Source organism: Phycodurus eques, chromosome 5 (assembly GCF_024500275.1).
Source record: "Phycodurus eques isolate BA_2022a chromosome 5, UOR_Pequ_1.1, whole genome shotgun sequence".
Lineage (NCBI taxonomy): Eukaryota > Metazoa > Chordata > Actinopteri > Syngnathiformes > Syngnathidae > Phycodurus > Phycodurus eques.
In genome coordinates, this window is record NC_084529.1 from 16805735 (window position 1) to 16833605 (window position 27871).

General features: G+C 44.5%; 2 protein-coding genes across 2 annotated transcripts; one reads left to right on the forward strand and one right to left on the reverse strand.

The window, feature by feature from the left end:
- Window positions 1-3751: 3751 nt before the first annotated feature.
- Window positions 3752-8773, forward strand: LOC133403156 (glycine cleavage system H protein, mitochondrial-like). Its single transcript, XM_061677786.1, has 5 exons — window positions 3752-3939; window positions 4125-4204; window positions 4302-4365; window positions 4441-4572; window positions 7416-8773. The coding sequence occupies exons 1-5, from the start codon at window positions 3786-3788 to the stop codon at window positions 7511-7513; spliced, it is 528 nt and encodes a 175-aa protein (XP_061533770.1). The 5' UTR covers window positions 3752-3785; the 3' UTR covers window positions 7514-8773.
- On the reverse strand, window positions 8304-24381 carry si:ch1073-390k14.1 (deoxyribodipyrimidine photo-lyase). The gene is given in 10 exon segments (XM_061677787.1): window positions 8304-9507; window positions 10516-10675; window positions 10677-10808; window positions 10810-10858; window positions 10861-10930; window positions 11059-11295; window positions 11388-11516; window positions 11601-11776; window positions 12378-12529; window positions 24252-24381. Coding segments are annotated over 10 exon segments (1734 nt in total). The 5' UTR covers window positions 24341-24381; the 3' UTR covers window positions 8304-8967.
- Window positions 24382-27871: the final 3490 nt, after the last annotated feature.

Genomic DNA, 27871 nt, shown 5'->3' on the forward strand with positions numbered 1-27871 from the left:
TAAAATACAAATTCAAATCTACTTAAGTGCATCGACAAAGTATTTGTAGGTATACTAACTTCGCACCTCCTTCTTTTCCTTTCGGCTTATCCCTTTAGGGGTCGCCACAGCGCGTCATCCTTTTCCATGTAAGCCTATCTCCCGCATCCTCCTCGAACACCAACTGCCCTCATGTCTTCCCTCACGAACATCCATCAACCTTCTCTTTGGTCTTCCTCGAGCTCTCTTGCCTGGCAGCTCCATCCTCATCATCCTTCGACCAATATACTCACTATTTCTCCTCTGGACGTGTCCAAACCATAGAAGTCTGCTCTCTCTAACTTTGTCTCCAAAACATAGAACCTTGGCTGTCCCTCTGATGAGCTCATTTCTAATTTTATCCAACCTCGCCACTCCGAGAGCGAACCTCAACATCTTCATTTCCGCCACCTCCAGCTCTGCTTCCTGTTGTGTCTTCAGTGCCACTGTCTCTAATCCGTCCATCATGGCTGGCCTCACCACTGTTTTATAAACTTTGCCCTTCATCCTAGCAGAGAGTCTTTCTGTCACATAACACACCTTGACACCTTCCTCCACCTGTTCCAACCTGCTTGGACCCGTTTCTTCACTTCCTGACCACACTCACCATTGCTCTGGACTGTTGACCCCAAGTATTTAAAGTCCTCCACGCTTGCCATCTCCTCTCCCTGTAGCCTCACTCTTCCCCCCCCACCCCTCTCATTCATGCACATATATTCTGTCTTACTTACGGCTAATCTTCATTCCTCTGCTTTCCAGTGCATGCCTCCATCTTTCTAACTGTTCCTCTAGCTGCTTCATGCTTTCACTGCAGATCGCAATGTCATCTGCAAACATCATGGTCCACGGGGATTCCAGTCTAACCTCATCTGTCAGCCTATCCATCACCACTGCAAACAGGAAGGGGCTCTGATCCCTGATGCAGTCCCACCTCCACCTTAAATTTGTCTGTCACACCTACAACACACCTCACCGCTGTTCTGCTGCCCTCGTACATCCATCCACCCATTATCTGAGCCGCTTCTCCTCACTAGGGTCGCGGGCGTGCTGGAGCCTATCCCACCTATCATCGGGCAGGAGGAGGGGTACACCCTGAACGGGTTGCCAGCCAATCACAGGGCACATACAAACAAACAACCATTTGCACTCACATTCACACCCACGGGCAATTTAGAGTTGTCAATTAACCTACCATGCATGTTTTTGGGGCTGTGGGAGGAAACCGGAGTGCCCGGAGAAAACCCACGCAGGCACGGGGAGAACATGCAAACTCCACACAGGCGGGGCCGGGGATTGAACCCCGGTCCTCAGAACTGTGAGGCTGACGCTCTAACCAGTTTGTCACCGTGCCGCCGCCCTCGTACATGTCTTGTATTATTCTAACATACTTCTCTGCCAGACTTCCGCATGCAGTACCACAGTTCCTCTCTGGGTACTCTGTCATAGGCTTTCTCTAGATCTACAAATGACACAATGTAGCTCCTTCTGACCTTCTCTGTACTTTTCCATCAACATCCTCAAGGCAAATAATCCATCTGTGGTACTCTTTCTAGGCATGAAACCATACTGTTGCTCGCAAATACTCAGTTCTGTACTGAGTCCTAGCCTCCACTACTCTTTCCCATAACTTCATTGTGAGGCTCATCAACTTTATTCCTCTATAGTTCCCACACATCACCCTCGTTCTTAAAAATGGGCACCAACACACTTTTCCTCCATTCCTCAGGCATCTTCTCACGCGCTAGGAATTCTATTGAACAAGCTGGTCAAAAACTCCACAGCCACCTCTCCTAGATGCTTCCATACCTCCACAGGATCAACTGCCTTTCCATTTTTCATCCTCTTTAATGCCTTTCTAACTTCCCCCTTACTAATCATTGCCACTTCCTGGTCCACCACACTTGCCTCTTCTACTCTCCCTTCTCTCATTTTCCTCATTCATCAACTCCTCGAAGTATTCTTTTCATCTAGTTAGCACACTGTGGCACCAGTCAACATATTTCCATCTCTTTCCTTAATCACCCTAACCTGTTGCACATCCTTCCCATCTCTATCCCTCTGTCTGGCCAGCCTGTATAGATCCTTTTCTCCTTCTTTAGTGTCCAACCTGCCATACATGTCATCATATGCCTCTTGTTTGGCCTTTGCCACCTCTACCTTTGCCCTGTGTCGCATCTCAATGTATTCCTTTCGCTTCTCCTCGGTCCTCTCAGTGTCCCACTTCTTCTTAGCTAACCTTTTTCCTTGTATAATTTCCTGTACTGTAAGGTTCCACCACCAAGTATCCTTATTTCCTTTCCTGCCAGAAGATACACCAAGTACTCTCCTGCCTGCCTCTCTGATCACCTTGGCTGCAGTGGTCCAGTCTTTTGGAAGCTCCTCCCGTCCACCGAGAGCCTGTCTCACCTCTTCCCGAAAAGCTGCACAACACTCGTCCTGTCTCAGCTTCCACCACATGGTTCTCTTCTATGCCTTTGTCTTCCTAATCTTCCGCCCCACAACCAGAGTCATCTTACACACCACCATCCAATGCTGTCTAGCCACATTCTGCCCTACCACAACCTTACAGTCGGTAACCTCCTTCAGATTACATTCATCTGCACAAGATGTAATCCACCTGCTTGCTTCTACCTCCGCTCTTGTAGGTCACCCTATGTTCTTGCCTCTTCTGGAAAAAAAGTTCAGCAATTTGCATCCTTTTTGCAAAGTCTACCACCATCTGTCCCTCCAAGTTCCTTTCCTGGATGCCGTACTTAACCATCACTTCTTCATCACCCCTATTTCCTTCACCAACATGCCCATTACAATCTGCATCAATCACGACTCTCTCTCTGTCTGGGATGCTCAGAACTACTTCGTCTAGCTCCTTCCAGAATTTCTCTTTCACCTCTGGGTCACATCCAACCTGTGGGGCATAGCCACTAATCACATTATAAATAACACCTTCAATTTCAAGTTTCAGCCTCATCACACGATCTGATACTCTTTTCACCTCCAAGACATTCTTAGCCAACTCTTCGTTTAAAATAACCCCGACTCCATTTCTCTTCCCATCTACACCATGGTAAAATAATTTAAACCCTGCCCCTAAACTTCTAGCCTTACTGCCTTTCCACCTGGTCTCCTGGACACACAATATAGCAAACTTTCTCCTAATCATCATGTCAACCAACTCCCGAGATTTTCCTGTCATAGTCCCAACATTCAAAGTCCCCACATTCAGTTCTAGGCTCTGTGCTTTCGTCTTCTCTTTCTGCCGCTTTCCACCTCTCCTTCTTCTTCGACTTCGACCCACAGTAGCTGAATTTACAACGGCGCCCTGCAGGTTGACGGCGCCGGTGGCGTTGTTCACCCAGGCCACGACCGATCCGGTATGAAATTCTTTGGATGAACGCTCATTTGTTTGGCAAAGTTTTAAGAAGGATGCCCCTCCTGACGCAACCCTCTGCATTTATCCGGGCTTGGGACCAGTCTACAGTTTGCACTGGCTTGTGCCCCTCATAGGGCTGCATTATATATATATATATACTTACTTCCCACCAAACTTAAAAATTTTTTTTGTGGAAAAGCCTGTAATGTACAAAAGGTGAGAAAATTCAAAATCGTCTTTGAAAATACACACCGTCACATTCAGGCAACCTAAAAAGTAAAATTTAATCAAGATTTGTATTTATTGACCCTGCGATGGCTGTGTTGCTCCAGACCAGCAGGCGGCGCTCATATTTCCCCACTGCCTATCACCGCTTAATGTCAAACGAATAAGAAAGATGTCCGCCTGTAGAATTGTCCGCTGCTGCTTTCTTTCCAACTTTTCCCCGGTTTTGCCTTTACTTGCACGCTCGGCACCGCTTCCGTCTCATCGTTTATGTCCCAAATCGTTCTTCCTCAGAAGCGTTTCGTCGTCGGGCCGGTTGTCAGCAGGTATTTATTTTCCGGACGGGAACGTCTAGCGTGTTATTAGCTAACACGAGCTAAAGTTGAAGGACGTGCGCGCGAGCTTTTTTTTTTTTTTTTTTTTTTTTTTTTTTTTTTTTTTTTTTTTTTTTTTTTGCGCCCGCGCGCTGTTTGTATTGTAACATTTGTGTGTGTTTTGTGTCTTCTCTTAGTACTTAAATTCACCGACAAACACGAATGGATTCGGGTAGAAGATGGAGTCGGGACTGTCGGTATCAGCAATTTTGCTCAGGTGTATAAACAGTCCTTAAAAGCAACCATGAATGAAGTGATCTATCCGAATGTCGACACCAACGACAAATCTGTTCAATACCAAATCTTGCTTGCAGGAGGCCCTGGGGGATGTGGTTTACTGTGGACTGCCGGAGGTCGGAACGCAGCTGGCCCAACAAGGTAGCCAACATATTTTTTAAAGCTATATATCTATTAAATGCACTTACCAGTATTTGTCCACCCGTGCTGTTTCAGACGAGTTTGGAGCTCTGGAAAGCGTCAAAGCAGCCAGTGAGCTCTTCTCCCCGTTGACTGGAGAGGTGGTGGAGGTTAACGCGCTGCTGGATGACAAACCAGGCCTGGTCAACAAATCTTGCTACAAAGATGGTAAGCAAAAAAAAAAAAGAAGAGCTGAGGGTTATTCCTGCAAGCAGGTTATGTGAAAACTCAGAAGAGTTCAGATGGGAGAAAGTCTGAATTATCCATGCAGACAGTTCTGTAAGAGAAATTGCGAGTCAGTCTAACTGGTAACAGACTGTGTAAACCTAACCTGCTCGCTAGCAGGTTTTGAAAATCCTGACTTTCCACTGCGCTCCTCTGACCTCAAGCCAACATGGCGTGTCTGTTTCCCTGTGATCCCATCCATACTGAGGCGCCGTTAATTAGTATTTACCATATTTTTCTAGGTTTTACAAGATCAGGATTTTTGGGGCCGATCAAGCGAGTTTAAAAAAACAAAAAAACAAAACGATAACCGATCACAAGATGGAGCAGTGTGTCTATTTAGATGACTTGTTCATTTACTGTATATACTTGTGTACTTAAGTGCTCAAAAATTATATTTACAATAAATATTGTATCTTTGTTCATCTGTTTATGCCAGTGAGGCATAGTGACAAATGAATGGTCTTCTATTAGATGGCAGGAAGTGCAACCCCAATCCCAATGTAGTTGGGACGTGTTAAACACAGAATACAAAACAGAATACAATGATTTGCAAATCATGTTCAACCTATATTTAATTGAATGCACTACAAAGAAAAGATATTTCATGTTCAAACTGATAAACTTTGTTTTTAGCAAATAATCATTGACTTAGAATTTTATGGCTGCAGCATGTTCCAAAAAAGCTGGGACAGGTGGCAAAAAAGACTGAGAAAGTTGAGGAATGCTCATCAAACACCTGTTTGGAACATCCCACAGGTGGACAGGTTAGTTGGGAACAGGTGGGTGCCATGATTGGGTATAAAAGGAGCTTCCCTGAATTGCTCAGTCATTCACAAGCAAAGATGGGGCGAGGTTCACCTCTTTGTGAACAAGTGTGTGAGAAAATAGTCGAACAGTTTAATGGCAATGTTCCTCAATGTACAATTGCAAGGAATTTTTGGATTTCATCATCTACGGTCCATGATATCATCAAAAGGTTCAGAGAATCTGGAGAAATCATTGCATGTAAGCGGCAAGCCCGAAAACCAACATTGAATGCCCGTGACCTTCGATCCCTCAGGCGGCACGACATCAAAAGCTGACATCAATGTCTCAAGGATATCACCACATGGGCTCAGGAGCACTTCAGAAAACAAATGTCAGTAAATACAGTTCGGCGCTACATCCGTAAGTGCAAATTGAAACTCTACTATGCAAAGCAAAAGCTATTTATCAACAACACCCAGAAACGCCACCGGCTTCTCTGGGCCCGAGCTCATCTAAGATGGACTGATGCACAGTGGAAAAGTGTTCTGTGGTCCGACGAGTCCACATTTCAAATTGTTTTTGGAAATTGTGGACGTTGTGTCCTCTGGGCCAAAGAGGAAAATAACCATCCGGACTGTTATGGACGCAAAGTACCATAGCCAGCATCTGTGATGGTATGGGGCTGTGTTAGTGCCAATGGCATGGGTAACTTACACATCTGTGAAGGCACCATTAATGCTGAAAGGTACATACAGGTTTTGGAGAAATGCTGCCATCCAAGCAACGTCTTTTTCATGGACGCCCCTGATTATTTCAGAAAGTCAATGCCAAACCACATTCTCCACGTGTTACAACAGCGTGGCTTCGTAGTAAAAGAGTGCAGGCCTGCAGTCCAGACCTGTCTCCCATTGAAAATGTGTGGCACATTATGAAGCGTAAAATACGACAACGGAGATCCCGGCCTGTTGAACAGCTGAAGTTGTACCGTCAAGCAAGAATGGGAAAGAGTTCCACCTACAAAGCTTCAACAATTGGTGTCCTCCGTTCCCAAACGTTTATTGAATGTTGTTAAAGGAAAAGGTGATGTAACACAGTGGTAAACATGACCCTGTCTCAGGTTTTCTGGAATGTGTTGCAGCCATAAAATTCAAAGTTAATGATTATTTGCTAAAAAAATAGTTTATCAGTTTGAACATTACGTATATTGTCTTTGTAGTGTATTCAATTAAATATAGGTTCAACATGATTTGCAAATAATTGTATTCTGTTTTTATTTGGTTTACACAACGTCCCAACTTCATTGGAATTGGGGTTATACCTTTTTTCTCTGCACTGTGTACTGGAATGGGAGTCGAACGTCTGCTGGATGCATCACCTGTAAGTTTAAAAAATACATACCACTCCAAGAGAATACTTTTCATTGATAACATATTTTGCAAGGGTAAAAAAAGACATTACTTCATCGCAATCGTACAACAACAACGGAGACCCCATCAGTGTATGTAAAGCTATGCAAAGCTATAATATATTTAGTTTCATTTATAGCCTTCTGTATGTATATATTAAAAAAAAAAGCTTGGTATTGCAAAAAATTCAGCAGCCCTGTGTCCCACGAGAATAGTTCCACCCATGCACTGAGCAGCAACAGAATCACATCACATTTACTAAAACCAAAACTGGAGCATTCTGTATTAACCTGAACTTGGTGTCTCACCTTGGCGATTATGTGATTGGTTGAAAACAAGTGAGTGAGAGATGAAAACGACACAGCAGCAAATGTTCGTTTTAATGTGTTGTGGGATGCTAAAGTATGGATGGCCCTGGGGCCACAGTTCGGACACCCGTAGCTAATAATTGTGTTGTGATGCGGAAAAGTTTTGGTTTATTTAGTTTTACAGTTGACCTGTCATGACCATTTTTTTAGTGTACCAAAACAAACAGTATCAGGATAAGTAAGGAAGTTAAAGACGAGATATTAATTGTCAGAGTCCAGCCAGTTAACGATCTAACCACTTGATGGCCGGTGTTCAAAACAGGTTGGTTAATGAAGATGACCATTGCCAAGCCTTCTGAGCTCGACTCTCTGATGGACGAGGCGGCCTATGAGCGGTACATCCGCTCCATAGAGGACTAAAACCCGCTCCCTCTTTACTCCTCACAAACGCTCGGCGGACTGCTCTACCAGTGTTGTGAAAATGTGAAGAATAGCTGCTGCTAAAGGCACGCTTACTTTCAGGGACCAGCCAGTGTTTCGTTCTTGCAGCCTCCAAAAGAGAAGACGAGTCACTCTCAAGTCAGTCCATTTGTTCCCTGATATTTCAGTCAAGCAGACACAAATGTCCTGGGCAAAAAAGCACTTTGGATTTGTATGTTCACTGTGGACATCTTTACAATAAACATCATGATTACCATATTTTTCTGATTGGTATTAGTTTTTTTTTTGTTTTTTTTTAGAGCTTTTACAAGTAAAATCAACTCTTGTATTGTCTTTTTACTATATTTGCCACCATTTAAACATGCATGTTACTGTATTTCTGTATGGCTTGATTTATACTGCAGGTCTAAGTGTCCAATTTCGATTTCATGCCTACGCAGCGGTGTCTTGTCAGTTTGTTTTGATTTGTGTTGCAAGCGAGTAAGCTTCAGACTTTCTGCCACAAGGTGGCAGCAGGGAACTCCACAGCAATCCGGGCCACTGAGTGGTTGGTTACCTTTCAGTGGAAGTACAGGTATCTGTTTATTTGTTTTCTCATTTAATTTATCTCTCTCTGTGTTAATGTTCTCAAAATCTGGCTGTAAAATATCAAGTTGAATGTCCCAGTCACATTTTTTTGCACCAGAGTCCAAGTTACTTTGAAGGTCTGCTGATAGAAAATCTTGATCTGATAGGCAATATATTGAAAAGAAAAAAAGAAATTGCATCCAAATTTTTATTTGAATAAAGGTATCCCAACATGATACGTTTTTGTCTGTCTAGTGCAGCAGTGGTACAAACCAAGTAAACAAATAAAACAATGGCATATTAGTGGTGTGGAATTAAGTATTGTAAATAAATTGCATTTAAAAATCCTGTCGAAGAAAAAAAAAATCTGAACTATAAAATGGAAATTCTACTCAGTGGAATAACAAAATAAAATAAAGATGACAACTGACTTAAACAGTAAATAACTGGTACGTCGTATTTTCATCCACACGAACTCAAAGCATTACATTATGTAACATAAAACTAAGCTATTGGTGTTCCCTTGGGCAGTACGTACATTTGTACCTCATGGTTATTTTGTCACGTTATGAACTTTCTAACTACGATTAAATCTTTCTCACCTAATACCATTCAGATGAAAATTACATGCTCACCCCCAATTTCCTATCACGCCACTGGCTTGGGACTAGTGTAGTTTAACGTATCATGTAATCAGAGATGCGATGCATGAGTGTCTAAGATAAGTCACTAAGTCAAGCAGAGGAAAAAGGTGTGGGGGGGGAAAGTTTAATGCTAATATTTAATCACAAAAGCTCTTAAAAATCACATATCCCAAATCTTTTGTAAAGTGCTGTCATGAAATTGGGCATTATAGGCCGTAACAATCACGATAAGCCCACGAAATCCTGACTGGACTGGAAAGTGGGCTTGTGAGTGCGTATCACCTGTGTAGTAAGAATAGCCCCACTCTGTAAAATAGAAAAACGGTCCTTTGCGTTTGTGGTGTGTTTGGCTCGTCCCCGCGACGGGAGCCTCTGTGGGGGGGGGAGACCCTCCATGCGGCGACGGTCGCTCTCCAGCCTCTCCCTACTCAGGGCTCCCTCGTGCAAGACGCTGGTGGCGAAATCTCGCTCGTAGAGAAACGCCACGGTCTCGTCCCTCTTGCGGCTAACGTAGCCCCTGAGCAGAGCGTTGTAAGGATTGGCGGTGGTGTCTGCGTCCAGGTCGTCCAGCTGGTACTTGAATTCCATGCGGGTAATGACTGGAAGAAGGAAGTGTTCGCTTCTGGGAGAGTGCACTAAGCCCAGGGCTTCAGAGACCAGGCGGGGCGGCAGAGGCACCAAGTCGCAGCCCGTGCGTTTGTCCACATATTCTCAGTGTTGTCTTTGTACCAGGGCGACACACCTAAGTAAACACGAACAGGGCTATTTTAATGGGAACACCACAAAAGCACTGGAAACTTTCCACATTTTGTTAATGGGAAAATCTTACTCCAAAATAGGGTTGCAATTGCACTGCAGGTGGGCAAAGAGATCTACCCATTTTTTTGTCTGCTTATGACAAAACAATGTTTATAATTTCTTACCTTTTCATTAATTACCGTATTTTTCCCTAGGTAATTCTCATAAATTGGCACAATTCTCATGGAAATTGTCCAATTTGTAACATTACCGAAACTCTCCAGTTTAACAGAAATTTTCCAGCCCTTTGCAATCCTATTCCAAAATAGATTAAATTCTTCTCCCCCCCCCCTCCCCTCAATATTCTACACACAACAATTTGGGCAGCATAGCCAGAGCCAGAATCCGATTGAACATCTTCGGAGAGATTTGAAAAAGGCTGTGCATATGCTCCCCATCCAACCTGATGCAGCTTGAGAGGTGTTGCAGAGCGGAATAGGCAAAACTGGACAAAGATAGGTGTGCCTAGCTTGTGGCATCATAAAAAAAAAAAAAAAATACGCTTGTAATTGCTGCCAAAGTTTCAACAAATAATTGATCAAAAAAAGATAATTGGTCAATTAATATGATATAATGTCGGCGTAATGTGGTAGGGACACATTACGACTGTTGGGCAGTCTGTGAGTGTCAGCTGTCACAAGGCCTTCGGCAACAGTTAAGTGAATCAAAATGTGCAATATGATGTCTCACCATCATGGGGCGCTGTACTATGGCCTCAAGAATATGGAAGAGGAAAAGTGCTTAAATCCATGGGAGAATACAAAGCCAAAAGGCTCTGAGCCCAACAGCCTTTTAAAAAGCCACACTTCTTTATTCTCGCCCGTTTCATCTCTTTGTATTATTATACCATAACTACAGCGGTCAGGGAAAGCTGCTTCTTACTTGACAATCACACTATGTTTGTGGTTTAATAATATATGTGATGCCTCAAAACGTTGTTTCCCGGTAACCACCAAGGGTTGCAGTTTTTACGTTGGAAAGGTCAGTCATCAATTGTAATTTGTTTGAATTGTCCAGTTCCGTCTCAGGTGCGCGGCAGGCCTTACCTGCACGTCGCAGGAGGGACGCCGGGCATTTCCAAGGTCTGTGAAAAAGATCATCAGGCAGTTCAGCAAGTTCGGGACACTATTTCGCTGCTGTACGGGTCGCACGTCATGGCGGCGTCAACAGGATGCATGACGAAGTTCCAGTTCTAACCCAGGAACCAGCGGTAGCCCTCCTGCCGGGGTAGATGAAGACACACTATGAGGAAAGATGCCACCACGTCTAGTGTAGTTGTTCATCCAGCCCGTCAGCCACAGCTGCCTCATGGCTCCACCAGAGGGTAGCCTGTTCGGCCTCGCTGCCAAGCCTTCAGGTAACTGCGATCGCTGCTCCACCGCAGTCACTACAAACATCACAAGAGGCATCCATACATTTTCTATTGCGCTTATTTTAATGTCAAATATGTGACTTGGCCCAATAAAGGTAGTCAAACACTGGACCCCAACACATGAACGCTGACTATTTGTCAACCCTGTATGGAGGCCTGAGGGATTCCCAGGGAAGATCTGGAAACAACGTGAGCTGCGAATAAGCCAAATCCCTCCATGCCAGTTTGCGTTGGAATTTCGGTGGCTGACAGTGCGTCCGCTTGGCATCCCACAGGAACCAGCGGGGGCTGAGCTGACCAAAATGAAGGTACGGCGATAGAGTGCTGGTGTTGGGGGCATCAGCCCTGCCCGAGGGACTCTTTGTCGTATCTGTACACACCTGGGGAAATGAATGGAATAGAGTGTCTGACACCTCACGTTGGAAGGTATTTCACCACACGCTCTGTAAGTCTACAGTATGTGTGGACATACATTTGAATGGGAATCTTTAAATTGCAAATGACAAAGTGTCTGTGCATCATGGAGAAACGCTTCTAGCCTGTCATGTGCTCCCTCTTCACTGAAATCCCAGGACTTGCGAATGTTCACTGCCCAATCAATCTGAAAGCCAAGAATTAAAATTGACGACTAGATTTTGTAACGGTTCGATGTAGTTTGATACGTTGTTCTGCTGTGATGACGGACCGTGGTACCGTCCTTCATGCGTGGCATGCGTGTCAGGCCCAGTGCGTCTAAGGGGATACCCTGAGGCTAACTGGAGGGTGCGGGGAGAGACACGGGCGGGTCCAGTGGAGGCCCAAATGCGGGGCCTGCTCGGTTCTGTCTGCAGCAGCTTATGAAGTGAGACACAGATCCAATTCCTAACAAACATAAGAAGTGAATGCAATTTTTCGGTTGCCGTGAGTCCTCATGTTATAAGCGCGATGTCATGTCTTGGTAGCCTGTGACCTGCTCAACAGGTATGAGCTTTTGTTTTGAAATGACAGGAAGTGGATCACTCAGGAGAAAAAAGGAAACTGGCAATTGAGATGTCGTAAAGCCAAATTAAAAACCATGGCTGCAGCGATCTAATATTTTTAGAATTGATTATTCTACCAAGTGTCCCATCGAGTCCTAAAATCTAAATATATTGCATTATTAAACAATAAAATGTGCATGTGAGGTGTTAATGTTGTCCACTTGGGATCGTCATCCTCGCTTGCACTGTATCTTTATGAAGGTGTGAAATGATACCTAACTTTGGACATTCTCAGTCTTTTAGACATGCTTTCTTCCTGGCTCATGGCCATTGTGCCAACTTATTTCTACCTGGAGTGGTGCGTTAAATCTGTAGTAAGATTAGTCCTTGTGGAAAAATGAACACGGCAGAGCACTGAGGCTGAGATTTTGCTCCAACTTATTTTTGTAATCAAATTATTTGAGTTATTCAATTCATCATTTCAGTTTGAGTGGGTGACCCACCTCTGAGTCCCACACCCTCCGTGCTGACAGAGTAAGGGTCTCTGGTGTAGTACGAGTGGAACATCTTGCATTGGACCCCGTCTTTTTGCAGTGTGGACACCACCGCGTCATCCCGCTCCTTCAGCCAGGCTGGAGAGTACTTGGTGTATCTTCTGGCAGGAAAGGAAATAAGGAGACTTGGTGGTGGAACCTCACAGTACAGGAAATCATACAAGGAAAAAGGTTGGCTAAGAAGAAGTGGGACACTGAGAGGACCGAGGAGAAGCGAAAGGAAAACATTGAGATGCGACACAGGGCAAAGGTAGAGGTGGAAAAGGCCAAACAAGAGGCATATGATGACATGTATGGCAGGTTGGACACTAAAGAAGGAGAAAAGGATCTATACAGGCTGGCCAGACAGAGGGAGAGAGATGGGAAGGATGTGCAACAGGTTAGGGTGATTAAGGATAGAGATGGAAATATGTTGACTGGTGCCAGCAGTGTGCGAGCTAGATGAAAAGAATACTTCGAGGAGTTGATGAATGAGGAAAATGAGAGAAGGGAGAGGAGAAGAGGCGAGTGTGGTGGACCAGGAAGTGCCAATGATTAGTCGGGGAAGTTTGAAAGGCATTAAAGAGGATGAAAAATGGAAAGGCAGTTGGTCTTGATGACATTCCTGTGGAGGTATGGAAGCATCTAGGAGAGGTGCCTGTGGAGTTTTTGACCAGCTTGTTCAATAGAATTCTAGCACGTGAGAAGATGCCTGAGGAATGGAGGAAAAGTGTGCTGGTGCCCATTTTTAAGAACGAGGGTGATGTGTGGGAACTATAGAGGAATAGAGTTGATGAGCCTCACAATTAAGTTATGGGAAAGAGTAGTGGAGGATAGACTCAGGACAGAAGTGAGTATTTGCGAACAACAGTATGGTTTCATGCCTAGAAAGAGTACCACAGATGGATTAGTTGCCTTGAGGATGTTGATGGAAAAGTACAGAGAAGGTCAGAAGGAGCTACATTGTGTCTTTGTAGATCTAGAGAAAGCCTATGACAGAGTACCCAGAGAGGAACTGTGGTACTGCATGCGGAAGTCTGGAGTGGCAGAGAAGTATGTTAGAATAATACAGGACATGTACGAGGGCAGCAGAACAGCGGTGAGGTGTGCTGTAGGTGTGACAGACTAATTTAAGGTGGAGGTGGCACTTCATCAGGGAGCAGCCCTGAGCCCCTTCCTGCTTGCAGTGGTGATGGATAGGCAGACAGATGAGGTTAGACTGGAATCCCCGTGGACCATGATGTTTGCAGGTGACATTGTGATCTGCAGTGAAAGCAGGGAGCAGGTGGAGGAACAGTTAGTAAGATGGAGGCATGCACTGGAAAGCAGAGGAATGAAGATTAGCCGAAGTAAGACAGAATATTTGTGCATGAATGAGAGAGGTGGTGGGGGAAGAGTGAGGCTACAGGGAGAGGAGATGGCAAGGGTGGAGGACTTGAAATACTCGGAGTCAACCGTCCAGAGCAATGGTGAGTGTGGTCAGGAAGTGAAGAAACAGGTCCAAGCAGGTTGGAACGGGTGGAGGAAGGTGTCAGGTGTGTTATGTGACAGAAGAGTCTCTGCTAGGATGAAGGGCAAAGTTTATAAAACAGTGGTGAGGCCAGCCATGATGTACGGATTAGCGACAGTGGCACTGAAGAGACAACAGGAAGCAGAGCTGGAGGTCGCGGAAATGAAGATGTTGAGGTTTGCTCTCCGAGTGACCAGGTTGGATAAAATTAGAAATGAGCTCATCAGAGGGACAGCCAAGGTTCTATGTTTTGGAGACAAAGTTAGAGAGAGCAGACTTCGATGGTTTGGACACGTCCAGAGGAGAAATAGTGAGTATATTGGTAGAAGGATGATGAGGATGGAGCTGCCAGGCAAGAGAGCTAGAGAAAGACCAAAGAGAAGGTTGATGGATGTCGTGAGGGAAGACACTTAGAGAAAAGGAACCATTAATGGACTTAATATTTTTAATTTGACAATGATAAATCGTATATTCAGGGATGTTTGTTTTTCGTTAAGGAAAAAACGAAAACTTGACAGTTTTGTCGAAAAACTAAATGGGAGCTAGCGGTGTCGAAAATGGACGGACGGACGAATTAGCAAATCGCACTAGCTAAAACAAAACAAAAACTTTCGTTCAAACTAAATGAAGTTCTCGTTTTTTTAACACATTTTCGACGTAATGACAGCTATATTTTTTAAATGTACGTTGTGACAAAATGAAAGACCTTTGCGAAATATTCCTTGTAGATGGAGAGGAGAGCGGAGTGCAGGGATCGGTTGGACGACGGACAGAAGGCGGGTACGGGTCTCTTGGTGACCCAAGATGGACAAGCACATTGCGAAGAAGCTATCCGGATCCTCCCGTCCCAGCAGCTCTTCCTTCAGGAGCCTTCTCACCGCGATCAGCCCGTTGTCTTCTTCTGCACTTTGAGACATCTTCCAACGAGTGAAAGGTGCTTATACGTCTTTCTCATTTCTAACACGTCCAAGGCCCAAAAAGCATACCCACCACATGTGCAGGATAGGCACAACCCCAGTGTTACCAAACAGCTGAAAGCCAGTTTTGTAACCTGTCCTTTTATTATTTTTATGATTATTTGTAAGGAATTAGCATTACCACTAAGGGGAGCTCAAGCCTCAAAAGCCAGGCAAGCGTTTTCTGTCGCCACACAACAGCATCACCACTTGGAATTTCTTGTTCATTATGAGAAAGACTCACAGAATTCACTGATTGATGAATTACCCTCTCTGTTCTCCCCCGTTCATTAACATAACACAGTCATCTGATTACTTGGGCCATTCTTTAACCACTTAATTTCTATGTGGAAAAAAAGATTAATGACATGGGTCCCCACGAGCTAAATGTGATCAAACTACTGCCCTTGTTTTCACTTGAATCACCACCTTCATCTTGCTTTTCAAGTGCACCCCTGTGATGTAAGGCTGCAAAAAAACAAAAGGCACCAGACGCGGTAACAAGCAGTGAATTTTTAATCATTCACTGCACATGGCTTGATTTTAATGAGACAGTGCACACGCTTTTGAATATGCACAGCAGGGAGCGCAGAGTTTGGACTCCTGTGTAGCAAACCCGAGAATTCCTGATAAAGGAATCACTCATTGTCTTGTTTGTTGCCACTAAAATATGTTCAAGGAGTGTGTGACTCATTCGCCAGGGCCAAATGCAATCCATATTGTTCAGTGTATGAAGAGGAGTGTGTTGAAAGCAGCGGTATGCGCAGCAAGCGAGAGGGAGAGCGAATGAGATTGAGGGAGAGGGAGAATCAATAGTGTTTAGACAGAGAAGTGGAGTCTAAGTGTGTGATCAATAGAGAGCAGAGAGGAGAGATTAGCTGCTTTTCTCTCTCAAACTAACACTGACAAATTGGTGAATTGGTGTATGGGCCCTTGGGCTAAACGGATTGACCCGCTGTTTCCATGTTCTGCCGTGTACTGTCAATAAAGCTCTCTGTTCTGTCCATTGAGGCATTTTGCGAAGAGATGGGACGACGAAGAGATGGGCGTCAGGAAAAAAAAAACGTGGCGAACCCGCAAAAGTTGAGTGGAAAGCAACTGAAAGTAAACACTAGAAGGCTTTTTGATGGACCAAGACAGCCAGTTGCCTTTGATTCAACTTTGTGCATCGGCCAAGTTATGCTCTTAAACAATATAAATTTTCATAATGTTGTAAATAATGGGCGCCAGGGTACTTTTGGGCGGCATGACGCAAGTGACTACCACTGACCTGAACCGATAACGATGATGAAAACTTGTATTTGGGGTTGCACCGCCAGATATCCCATAATAGATTGAGTTTTTTTCTCCTATTTTTTTTTTTCCAAATAAATCAAAATTAATCCAGCAGAACCTGCCAAGTGGATGTCGTAAATAGTTGTACAGAGAAGATCGCAAAACTGCCTTGTGGAGTAATAGCCACTTCAGAAGGGACAGACTGTGACCCAAATCTCCATAATCAGGTTTGTGGAAGCCATTTTCTCACAAAATGTTTGGTTGGGTTGTCTTTGAGTAATTTTACAAAATATAATAGCTAACCTGCAAGCTAACGTTGGCTCTATTGTAGAGCGCGCTCAGCCACAAAACAGCACATCAGTGCCATTAATCCGAGCAATAGAAAAGTAAATTATGTAGCCAGTCCCTCAATGATCATAACGATTATGCAGCGAGCTGACAGCGAGTTGGACAGCCCACTGCGAAGTGACCTGCTATTAGCGGCTAGGTTAGTACTTATTAGCCGCTAGAGGGCTCATGGACCGCAAGCTGACCGGCGTTGGCTTCATCCAATATGCAAAAGCCTTGCTCAATGCGCAACACGTAGATCCACACAATCAGAGACACCTAAGGGAAAGTTAACTGTTTATTATGTTCGCTAGACCGTGAGCTAAGCTCTCTCTCATCCGTGGCGTGGTCGTTGCATTCGTCAGCCCCTTGCTCGGAATTGTGTGTGGGTTTCTCCACATAACAGAGACACGGGAAAGTTAACTGTTTATTAACCGTAACCACAGCGTCACACATTATTCAGCCAGGAGCTGACTCCCTACAGGCAGCGAACGTATTTGATTGGCAAGTGAAGGGCTCGTCTCCAACGCCTTCAGATGACACGCCCATACAGTCCTGTAACTCGAGGGCGGCACTTCATTTTTTATTTCAGACCCTTATTTTACATGCACGGCGACTTTCATTTTTTTTTTATTAATTCAAATTTGGCAGACTTTTTAACAATGCTTTTCTATCTGGTGTGTCAAATTTATAAGACTTTTTTTTTTTGCCTCTTTGGTGGGTCTTTAAGTTTATTGCTATCTATTCCTGAATGAATGAGCCAGTCCCTCAATGGTCATGTTAACTATGTCTGAATTTATACCAGATTTATTTTTGAATCAATCGGCATTAAGTCTCACTTCCAAGCACTTTACCTCACATAGCATATTTTTGTTCAACTGACACTTCACACATTCAAACTACTGCGGTTGAGAAGAAGGCTAGCCAGACACACATTCCTTTGTGAATATGAGAAAAATCACTCACTCAAGTCATTCCCCCTTGTTTTCTCAATCACTCTGCCTTGGTCAAACGACATGGAAGGGTTGTTTACTAGTGGGGCTATCGGAGAATGCTTTAGCTTTTGCCACCTGGAATTACGTGTCACATCATGGGGAATTACAGTTGAACTCATAAATTCACAAAGAATCCATTCTATGATGCTGCTCAATCGCTGTCGTGGTTTGCCCTTGAAAACAAAATTTCCCATCAAGATTCATTCAAGAGTCCAAACTCCCGCCATCATAAATCCTAACAAAATAACCGCACATCCCAAAAAATGAAGGAGGTCCTTGGTTTACGGCGGAGATATTGTTCCTACAGCAGCAAATGAAATCTATACCATTTGGGCAACATAAAACACTGCTGGTTGCTCATTGGTATGTTATAACATTTGAGAGAAGTGACCAAAAAGACACCTGCTAATGTTAACTTGTTGCAGTATCATACTCTAGTCCCCATTCTGTTGTTGCAGCCCTTACTCTCCCTTGAAATAAAAATTAAAAAAATAAAAGAGTGATATGGTTTCGCAGTTTCAGTAGCAACTGACACCCTGGCCCGTACAGCGGGTCTTCAGTTTAATTCAGCGGGGCGATGTAAACCGAATCTGTATGCAAGTAGTAACACGCAGTACCCTATCACTTACTTACACTGTTGCAATAAAAAAAAAGTTGTAATTACAGTAAATATTTGTGTAAAATGACTTCTAGACCATTAATATCAAACAAACAAATGAAAAACCAATATTGTGCTAACTGAGCATACCTTGTGCTGCCTGACAACTTATTTTTACGCTGCTGCACAAACTACTTCATTGCCCGCTGTTTGTAAACTTTAAACGTATGTCGCTAAGCCGAGGACCCCCTGTAACATTTTAACATTAGTGACTGAAATACAAATATATATGCATAAGTTAACCAGTCTAGCTTTAACATTACATACTGATCACAAAACACAATTAACTGTCACACAAGTGTAGCATTAAGTCAACTAATAATGTAATATGAAATGTTAGAACATGACACACTCTTCCGTTAAAGTAGAAGGATATCGCTAGATAGTCAGCGGCTGGCTACCAGGAAGCTAACGTAGCAGGCAATATCTTCACTCAGTACACCTTTAATTAAGAGTACAATGTTCAGAGAGGCAGAGGGCACTCCATATTTTATGAATTTAGGAACGAGCATGTTGGCCATTTGCAAGGATACGTCAGTGGGTCCGCCATATTGAATGTATCAGTTCTGCCTGTAAACATCTCGTCCTGCCTGACGCTCCGACCGCTCTTGTCTCCTCAGTCAGAGCGGCGGGAGTGCACTCGGGCATTCCTAGAGTGTCGCGCTCTGAATAACCGAACGCCACAGTCCAACAACGCTCTGAGTTTCCAAACATTCCAGTGTAGAGAGCACGCTTGGAGTGAAATTCTGAACGTACCCTATATGTTTCTGAAAATAGCTGGGTGTGTATATGTAATGGAATGTGACAAACAAAATCGTGTATGTAGTGTTGTGTAAGCGTGCAGGCAGTAATTTCAAAAATGGCTCAAACAGATGGAATCTTAAGCGTCACGTCAGTCACAAAGGATAAAGCTAAAGTCCTTTGTTCCCAAAAAGTTGATAAATAACAGCTAGTCGTTCAGCATCAAGCTAGTGCTTGTAGCTAATGCAGCATTCTACGTCTTCACGCCGGCTGCTTTCGGTCAAATGGCTCAAACAGATGGACTCAAATGCACTATGCCAGTCACAAGGTCCTTTATTTACTAAAGGTTGGTCAACAGTAGCTCCAGCTGAGAATCCTATCAAGCCAAACAGGAAGTTGAAATCCACCAAGATGAAATCAGTAACCGGGTTCGCATTCTCAACACAAATGTGTTCACAAATGTTCAAAACAGTCATTCACTTGACTGGTGATCACCTACCCACTGTCATATCACTGAAACACTTGCTAAAGTGGCCTACACGCGTACTGACACTCGGGCCACGTTGGAGCATTTGCCCTCGCTTGAAATCAAAGTTGGAAATATAAAAAACAACATTACGAAACAAATGAAATGTTTTTTGGGTTTTTTTTTTTTTAGCATAAATGTTTCCTGTTACGCTTAACAACTTAATGCCAAAAGGTGAACATGACATGGAACATTGTACAACTGAAAGACAAATGAAACGTATATTCATAAACGTATAACCACACCATACAACAGCTTTCAAGTTTTCCAATTCCCATTTACGCACCGGGAGTTGGTAACGAGGGTCCATTAATTAAATCATAACCCACTTAAATCCCTTATTTTCAACTGTGCTGACTGGTAACATGTCATTTGTGATACAGTTTGTTTGTTTTCAGATGGGGGTGGTTGCATGCTACTGTTTCATGTCAGACTTTACAAAACCAAAAACTCCACACTGCCAACTTTTCAACCCTTTCTTGTCAACAATGTCATCTGTTCAGTTTTGGGCTCTGTCTCCCTTCGTTTCTTCCGAGGGTACTCTCATTCCCTTTTTTTCCCCCAGTGCTCGTCCACGACTGCAGCAGTAGGCTACAAATATTAGCGCCTGTGTGCTTCAAAATAACTTGGCATGGTTCTACTGACGCCATGTGATTGGTTCAGTGTGGAGCAACTTGCACTATTATTGGCTCTTTGTATTGTCTGTCAAAACATGGACGGACGCAATTCATCCAAGTCTAGTGACCCCCGTAAATGTTTATCAAGGAAAAGTTACTTTGAGATATGGATCCTTATTGTTTTATTATCACCCATCCCTAATTAAAACACATTTTGACTGACCGTGGTAACCGCAAAACAGCGAGACTTAGACCCCCACAAAGAATGGCATCTCGTCATTGGTGGTCCCGCCGAGCTTTATCCAGAGAAGCGTGCGATGGCTGCGGAATTTGCTTGTGTCATCGCAACATCCTGTTTCGGCGACCAAAGGCGGAAATGCACTTTGGGCCAATTTTGGCAGCCGAAAATTTGGTGCATCAATTATCATACTACCAGAATCTGATAACGGCCCATGCCTATTACATACCTAACCAATGTTTGGGGTACTGTTACACCCCTAGTGCCATTAGAATCCGGCCCCTGGGGGACCTGAACAGTCAGCAGAGAGGAGCATAAACTGGGTAAAAGCAACAGTCCAGGTGCACTTAAAGCCTTGCTCTCATTAAAACAAAACAACCGCACATGTGCATCCTCGTGAACGGTGCTCCAAAACCATAATAACATCTCAGGGAAAATTAATGGAAAGACAGATTAAAAAGTAAGTGAGAAGAAACGGGCCACTGGTGGAGCTATTTGCTACTCATTAATCATTGTGACACACCTACGTGCAAGTAGACACACGCATGTATACACACACACACACTCACATATGGGCATGTACTGTAATTAACCACAGGCTATTTACTCTCTCCTGCTGTAAATTAGACATGCAGACACAGTTATTACATTAGAGGGATCTGCCATGCAGAATACTAACAGGAGGAGGAGGGGTGGGGTTGTCCTACGCACAGCAAGCCGCTCGTATACACACAAACATAAACACACGTACGCAACACAAGAAACGAGAACGAGCGCGTGAAAGAATCATAGACTTGACGGGAGTGAAAATGAAGCCGCAGCCCAGAGAATGGGGGCCCCCAGCTCTTTGTTCCCTGCTGCATTTCATTATCTGAAACGCCAGCCGACACATACGACGCACCTCCCCCTTCCCTAAAGCCGTCTGCTTCCACTCCACGCACACACTCACACGGCAAAAAAAAGGAGAAAAAAAGCCAAAGGAAAATACAGATACTGCGTCTTAGCCCTTCTCTGGCATCTGGGTACTGCATGGTCATCCTAACCACATCGCTTTAACGCTCTGAGGCCGCTTGTCTATTCCAAGCAGCACAACAGTAGATGAGAACTTGATTAAAGCGATTGTCGATACTCCCGTCTCCAATTAGTTCATGAAGTTCTTGTTCCCCCCCCCCCTCCCTCCTTCTATTGGTGAGTGTCCTCCGGTTCCCCTCACCCCACTCGGTCCCTCCGTTTTCCCACGGTGATCGATAACTCATTACAATCATTGACTGCGGCTCATCAGCACCTGTTAAGACGGGCCGAGACTGAAAGGAGGCGCATATGAGAGTGCGTCTCGTTCGATAAACAGAAGGGATGGGCCTGGAGTGTGTCAGACATTTGAGCGGGTATTTTTCCTCGTACCTGCTTTGCGACCGCTGTACAGTCTGCTGCGGAAACATCTTACTATGCAACTCACGCCGGTGCCGTGGTTTGTTGCTATGGTGATCGCCAAGGGAGGCTGATTATTACAGGTGTTTATTGTAGACTAGCGCAAGGCTACTCGTCTATCAGGACACGCTTACCGTGCTGTGTTAGACCACACATCAACACAACCGCAGAGGGACAAAGGGGGAAACACAAGAACCCACCGCAGTCAAGTGCGGGATGTGATGTTGAATAGATTAGTCGTTATTCATATTCCTGGAAGACTGACCTTGTTCAAACACTCGGTTGTTGGTTTAATGCGTCTCTGCAGGATTTGTTTTAGGCCAGAACACATTGAGCGAGACGAAAGCAAACAGAGAAAAAGAGTGTGACGCCGAGAGAGAACATTTAGACACTAGGAAGCAAAAGATTTTTGCAAAAGACAAAACCAAACACGCAACCGCCAGATCCCAAGAGGTCCGTCGTGGATTCATTCACAGGGTGTGGCCACAGAAAAGAAGGACATTTGGTGTGTGAATGTGAAATTGGAAGAAAAAAGGGTGCATCAATGAAATGAAACAATACGGTGAATACAAACAAGGGCTGAAAAGAGAAGAACTCTCTCTCAGCCCCATGCATAAATTACACACTCCATTTACATATTCATTATGTTTTGTGAACTAAATTGGAGTATTTGCTTAATGGCTTCACCACTGCTGAAAGCTTTTGTCTGACACAAGAGGGGGGGGGAAAAAAATAAAACAAAAGGAGCAAGGGTCATTTTAAGTAAAGTGGGCACGAGCAATTGTAGAGAATGGGTTTTATTGATAATCAGACCAGCTCTCTTTATGTTTGCGACTTGCGCGGGGACACATGAAGTGGAGCACGTATGACGATGGGGGTTGGTAAAAGTTAACTAAAGCAACTGGAGCTAAACTTGGGACTCGCGCCATTCCTCTCCTGTTGTCTCAGTGGGATAAGTGCTGCAGTAATTATACACAGCCCAGACTTGCAGGGCATTCCTTCAGGTGCCAAAAAGTCTCCCAAATCACAAGTGGACCGCGACTGGCGGCGTCACTAAAGAATCACTCAAGAATGAAAAGTTGCATGCGTGTGTGTACGCTGTTCAAACACGCCACATTTTAAAACACACCTACTAACGACTCGGAAAGTGGATGAGGAAGAGAGAGCGATATAAACGTGGTGACTGGGGGGGGGGGGGGGGGGGCGACGAAGGGATGAGCTACAAATGAGAGCGATGGCGGCGGCAGGTTGGCACAGTGCCATCCAGTCAGGGCTTGAGCGGGGGCGGGCATGGGCAAAGGGGCGAGGAGAATAAGAAAGGCAAAGAGAAGCAGACCTTTGTATACTGCCACCCTGATGCCACCCTGACACAGGCGCGATGAGGCGATGCCGACCAACCAGCGCGGCTTGCGAAGAAAAGGAAAGCTGCCAATAGCTGGAGCACAGATGCGAGCGACATGCCAGCGGCCAGTGGAGCAATCCTCGGATGAAAGACGTTGACGATGCAAATAGATCATTTTTTAATTTCAAGAGCTACGGTGATGAATAATCGTACGAGAATGCCAGGGAAAACGGGGTCTTCCGTCTATGCCAGCGAGTGCGTGCCAGCCGGCGGGCGCCATGCCAGTGTGCTTGCCGCGGCCAGAAGCTAAAGCGATCTGTGGACATCTGTCCCACTCGAATACAAGCCGATTTACCTCAGAGGATTTCCCCTTGTTAGTCATGGTTTATTTAGACAAAGACGACAAGAGGTGCCAAAGCGACGTGTGCCAGCGTTCTTATGTTAGCATCTTCTCTGGGGCAGCGAGGGCACAGGGAGAAACATGGCACACTGCCAAGCCAAGTTAGCACAAACATTTGTAAACAGGAGCCCCCCATATGGTGAGCAGGGCGTTTGTCGGTCGCCATCAGTGTTTTCAGAGATGGCATGCCCTCGAGGGAGGCGCACGAAACGGAGATGGCAGCGTGCCAAGCGTTAACTGGGAGGCGTTTACAAGCGCCAGGAGAAACTGTACGGAAATAGTCGTAAAAGCGGACATTGAATAGTTGCAGACGGTTGCAGTCTGGAGACAATCGCATCTGGGCTGTATTGACAGGACAAACTCAATCTCCTTGATGCCAACTCTGCTGAGTGCCAACACCAGAAGAAGGAATCTGCCCATTCCAAAGACAAACGGACATACCATTCCATTACGGAGAAGAGCTAAGAACGAGGGAACGCGCATTAGGTGGACCTGCAAAGAATGGATCATTTTGAGGCTAATGAAGAACAGCGGGAGCGGTGGATGAGTATGATGAAGCGTCTCTTTCTTGCACATGCACACCTGGGACGTTCTTAAAGGGATGGCCACTGGCAGCCTTAAAGGCAGGGATGTGTTGGCATCATCTCCGGGATGACAAGCTTTTGCCGGTGAGGGAGGGAGGGAGCTGACGCCGTCAGGGGCGGGCAACTGTCTGGGCGTCGGATCTGCAACTAATTAACCGCCACACACTAATTCCAACAGCCGATCATAATTAGCGATTTAATCGCTCGTCAAGGATTTTCTCATCCACCCCCCCACGCCTCCTCCTACCTTCTTAGATTGCGCCTGCTATTTGGAAATGTGTGGATAAGCTGAGGAATGCCGGAACTCCCTCTTCCCCTCCTCCTTCTTTTCTTCATCCTTGGCTCCAGACTCCAGTGGGATCTTAATTAAGCCCGGCCTTCATTATGCAAATGGAGTACAATAAACGACAGCAGATCTGGAACTGGATTCCGCACTGAATTGAAACAGTGGGAGGGGGGGATGTGGAAGATTACCAAATTCGTCTGTGTGATTTGACTACAGTACATGATGGCAATTGTACTTTGTTGTAATATGTTAACTGAGTGAGAACCAACATTTTGCTAAAAAAAAACAAATGGCTGGAATAATATACAAAATGTCCTTTCTCCCAATGAAAATTCATAAGGGAACGGGTGACAATGAATGCCTTAACACAAGTTGGCCGTTGTTGTGGATAAGCAGCGAGATGGCATGGATAGGAGCAGAGGATGGAGACAGACGGAAACACGGTCGTTGGCAGCTAATGCCATCTCAGTTTAATCATCGCATGGGATCATGGGGTTCATGAAAATTCATTTGCATATCATTAAATGGAGAGAGGTTATTTGGCGCGGGCAGGCAAAATGGGATTGGATGTAGGAGAGGGAAAAGAATGGCAAATCGAGGCACTCGTTATTAAACAGCAATGTTTTATAGTCTGCCAGCCAATTCATTTAATTTGGAGGTAATTAAAATGTGTCAGACTCAATCAATCATTCCAACAAGGATACTATCAATGTTTCTGTCTGGGAAAGAAAAAGTCTTGACATTTTCCAAGAACAGTCCTTCAGTTGATTGTGAGTTTGACCCTATCGACGCCATCGGAAATGCCCAAACATCCGTACTACCATTACTAATAAACAATGTGCTGTTCCAAGGCACGGAGCTGTTGTGATGCCATCACTTGTTCGTCAAAATAAACCGATAGCTCTCGCTGTCTTTTTGACAGGAGCAGTAAGCGAGCTGCGGCACCTACAGTATGTTTGTGTGCGCATACACATTTGCATAAGTGCTATAATTAGACCACCTTTTCACATGCAGAGCAGTTTGACAACACGGCAATCACCCCACCACGACACACGCACACACACACGCCACCGTGACCACGCCGTATCATGGCGAGTCTGTTGTCTGAGCAGGGAGTGTAAAGATTAACATAATCCAGCTAATAAGTGTGAGTAATATTCACACAGTGACGCGTGGCGCAGGACATTGTCCTGCTGATGCGTATTTGTATCTCATTATAGATGTAAAGTACTATGAAGGGGGTGGCATGTGCCGTTGGGGGATGGTTTGGCGTCACCGAAAAAAAAGAGTGGATGGGAAAAACAACCCGAAAAAAAATGACAAGCTGCTTCATCGACTTCATGAATTTAGAACCACAGACTACTTATTATGGACTACACAGTGTTTCTTTAGACAAGGACGTCTGTATACACTCACTGGCTAACATTACGCATCAGTTGAACTATATTTTGTTGTTAGCAGCATTGGAGAATTGCACTGCATCATAAGGAGAGTGTTCCTCTTATTGTGGTTGTGTTGTATTAAGTGCATGAGAGAGCGCATTAGAGTGGCAAAGTAAGAAGACTGTTTCGAGCTGCAAAACTGCTACAGCGTGTTCTCGGTTTATGACGGTCCCGCCATACAACATTTTGAGGCTACCAACTTTGAAGAATATGTCGTCATGTGGCACAAGCGGGCATGTTGAGTTACCGCCCTACTTTTTTCATTTGTTTTATATTTATGGCCTACAAACGTTTTTTTATACCAATATTTACGACTTTACTACTGCGTTAGCATAGGTGACCATGGTGCGCTCCAACTTACAAATGGCATGCCGTGCAAATTCCGGATACGTTGCCGCCGTTGGAACATCTCTTCTACAATGGACAAAAATAATGACTGATTATCTGGTAAAAAAACAGCTGACAAATGGGAACTAGTTTTGATGGGCGGCCCCGGAATATGTGGTCATGTGGTACAAGAATCCCCGATTATTTTTCACCGTACTTTTTATTTTATTTTTATTTGCCAAGTATGTCCAAAAAACACACAAGGAATTTGTCTCCGGTAATTGTAGCCGCTCTAGTACAACAGCAGACAGTCAATTGACAGAGAACACTTTTGAGACATTAAGACATTGAGAAAAAGAGTCACTGAGCAATAAAGGGTTGCTAGTTATCTGGTAATGCCGGTACATTATTATTATTATTTTTTTTTTTGGGACAATTGTGCAAAAAGCTTCAGTCCTCTAGCACATAGAGCAGTTCGAATGACTAATATTGCAATAGTCCGGTGCAAGGACCATTGTGCAAAGGGCGCCGAGACTTCAAGCGAGTAGTATGATAGTCTGGGACAATGTTGATTGTGCAAATGTTGCAGATACTCCTCAGTCAGTGTGCAACTGGAGTAGATGCAACTACTCTGGCATGAGTGGCCAGTATTGGTCAACAACAGATATGCAAATAGTGCAGCGTGGTGAGACTACTACAGTGAGTGCACGAGTAATATATAATTGGCCCGACAGAAATGTGACAACAAACCCGAGACAAAAAAAATTGCCAGCATGTTGCAATGGAATTGTAGGTTAGGTGTTTAAGAAGTTGATTGCAAGAGGGAAGAAGCTGTTGGAATGTTGATTTATTTTATATTAGTGCCCTCGAAGTGTTTTCATACAAATATACCGTAATTTCTAATTTATAATAAGCTTTTTCCAAAAAGAAATTCATCAAAATGTAGGCGGCACGGTGACGACTGAGAGCGTCAGCCTCACAGTTCTGAGGACCTGGATTCAATCCCCGGCCCCGCCTGTGTGGAGTTTGCATGTTCTCCCCGTGCCTGCGTGGGTTTTCTCCGGGCACTCCGGTTTCCTCCCACATCCCAAAAACATGCATTAATTGGAGACTCTAAATTGCCCGTAGGCATGACTGTGAGTCCAAATGGTTGTTTGTTTGTATGTGCCCTGCGATTGGCTGGCAACCAGTTCAGGGTGTACCCCGCCTCCTGCCCGATGACAGCTGGGATAGGCTCCAGCACGCCCGCGACCCTAGTGAGGAGAAGCGGCTCAGAAAATGGATGGATGGATGTATAGATGTATACCGCTACATAGGGGTTGTGAAAAAGGTGTACTTTAATTCCGATATGTAATCTAATGTTACAAATTTATATATACTATGATAAATTTTCACTGCTCATCCGAGTACGTCCTTGCAGGTGCTGCCGTTTCATATATCTGTTGCTACCGTGTCCGTTTAATTGCAACCGATTTAGCGTCTTACTTTACGAGACGGCAGATTTTAAATCTTGTACTGCCACTTAACGCAGCACGTATCCCAAGTTTTAAAATGTTGAGTAAGAGAACACGCTGTTAGGAAGAAAACACGGAAGTCAACCAGAAGTCCGGAACAACAAAAACTAACACATTAATCGGCCTTTAGTTCCGTAGGGCAATTATGTTAACCCATCACCAAAATACTTTCATTCCAGTATACAGTGGTTACTGTTTTTCATTGGACTGTTTTATGGCCTTGATGTGTTTTTCACACAAATATTTACTGTAATTATGACTACTACTGTGTTAGTACTGTGTTGGCACGTTATTCCAG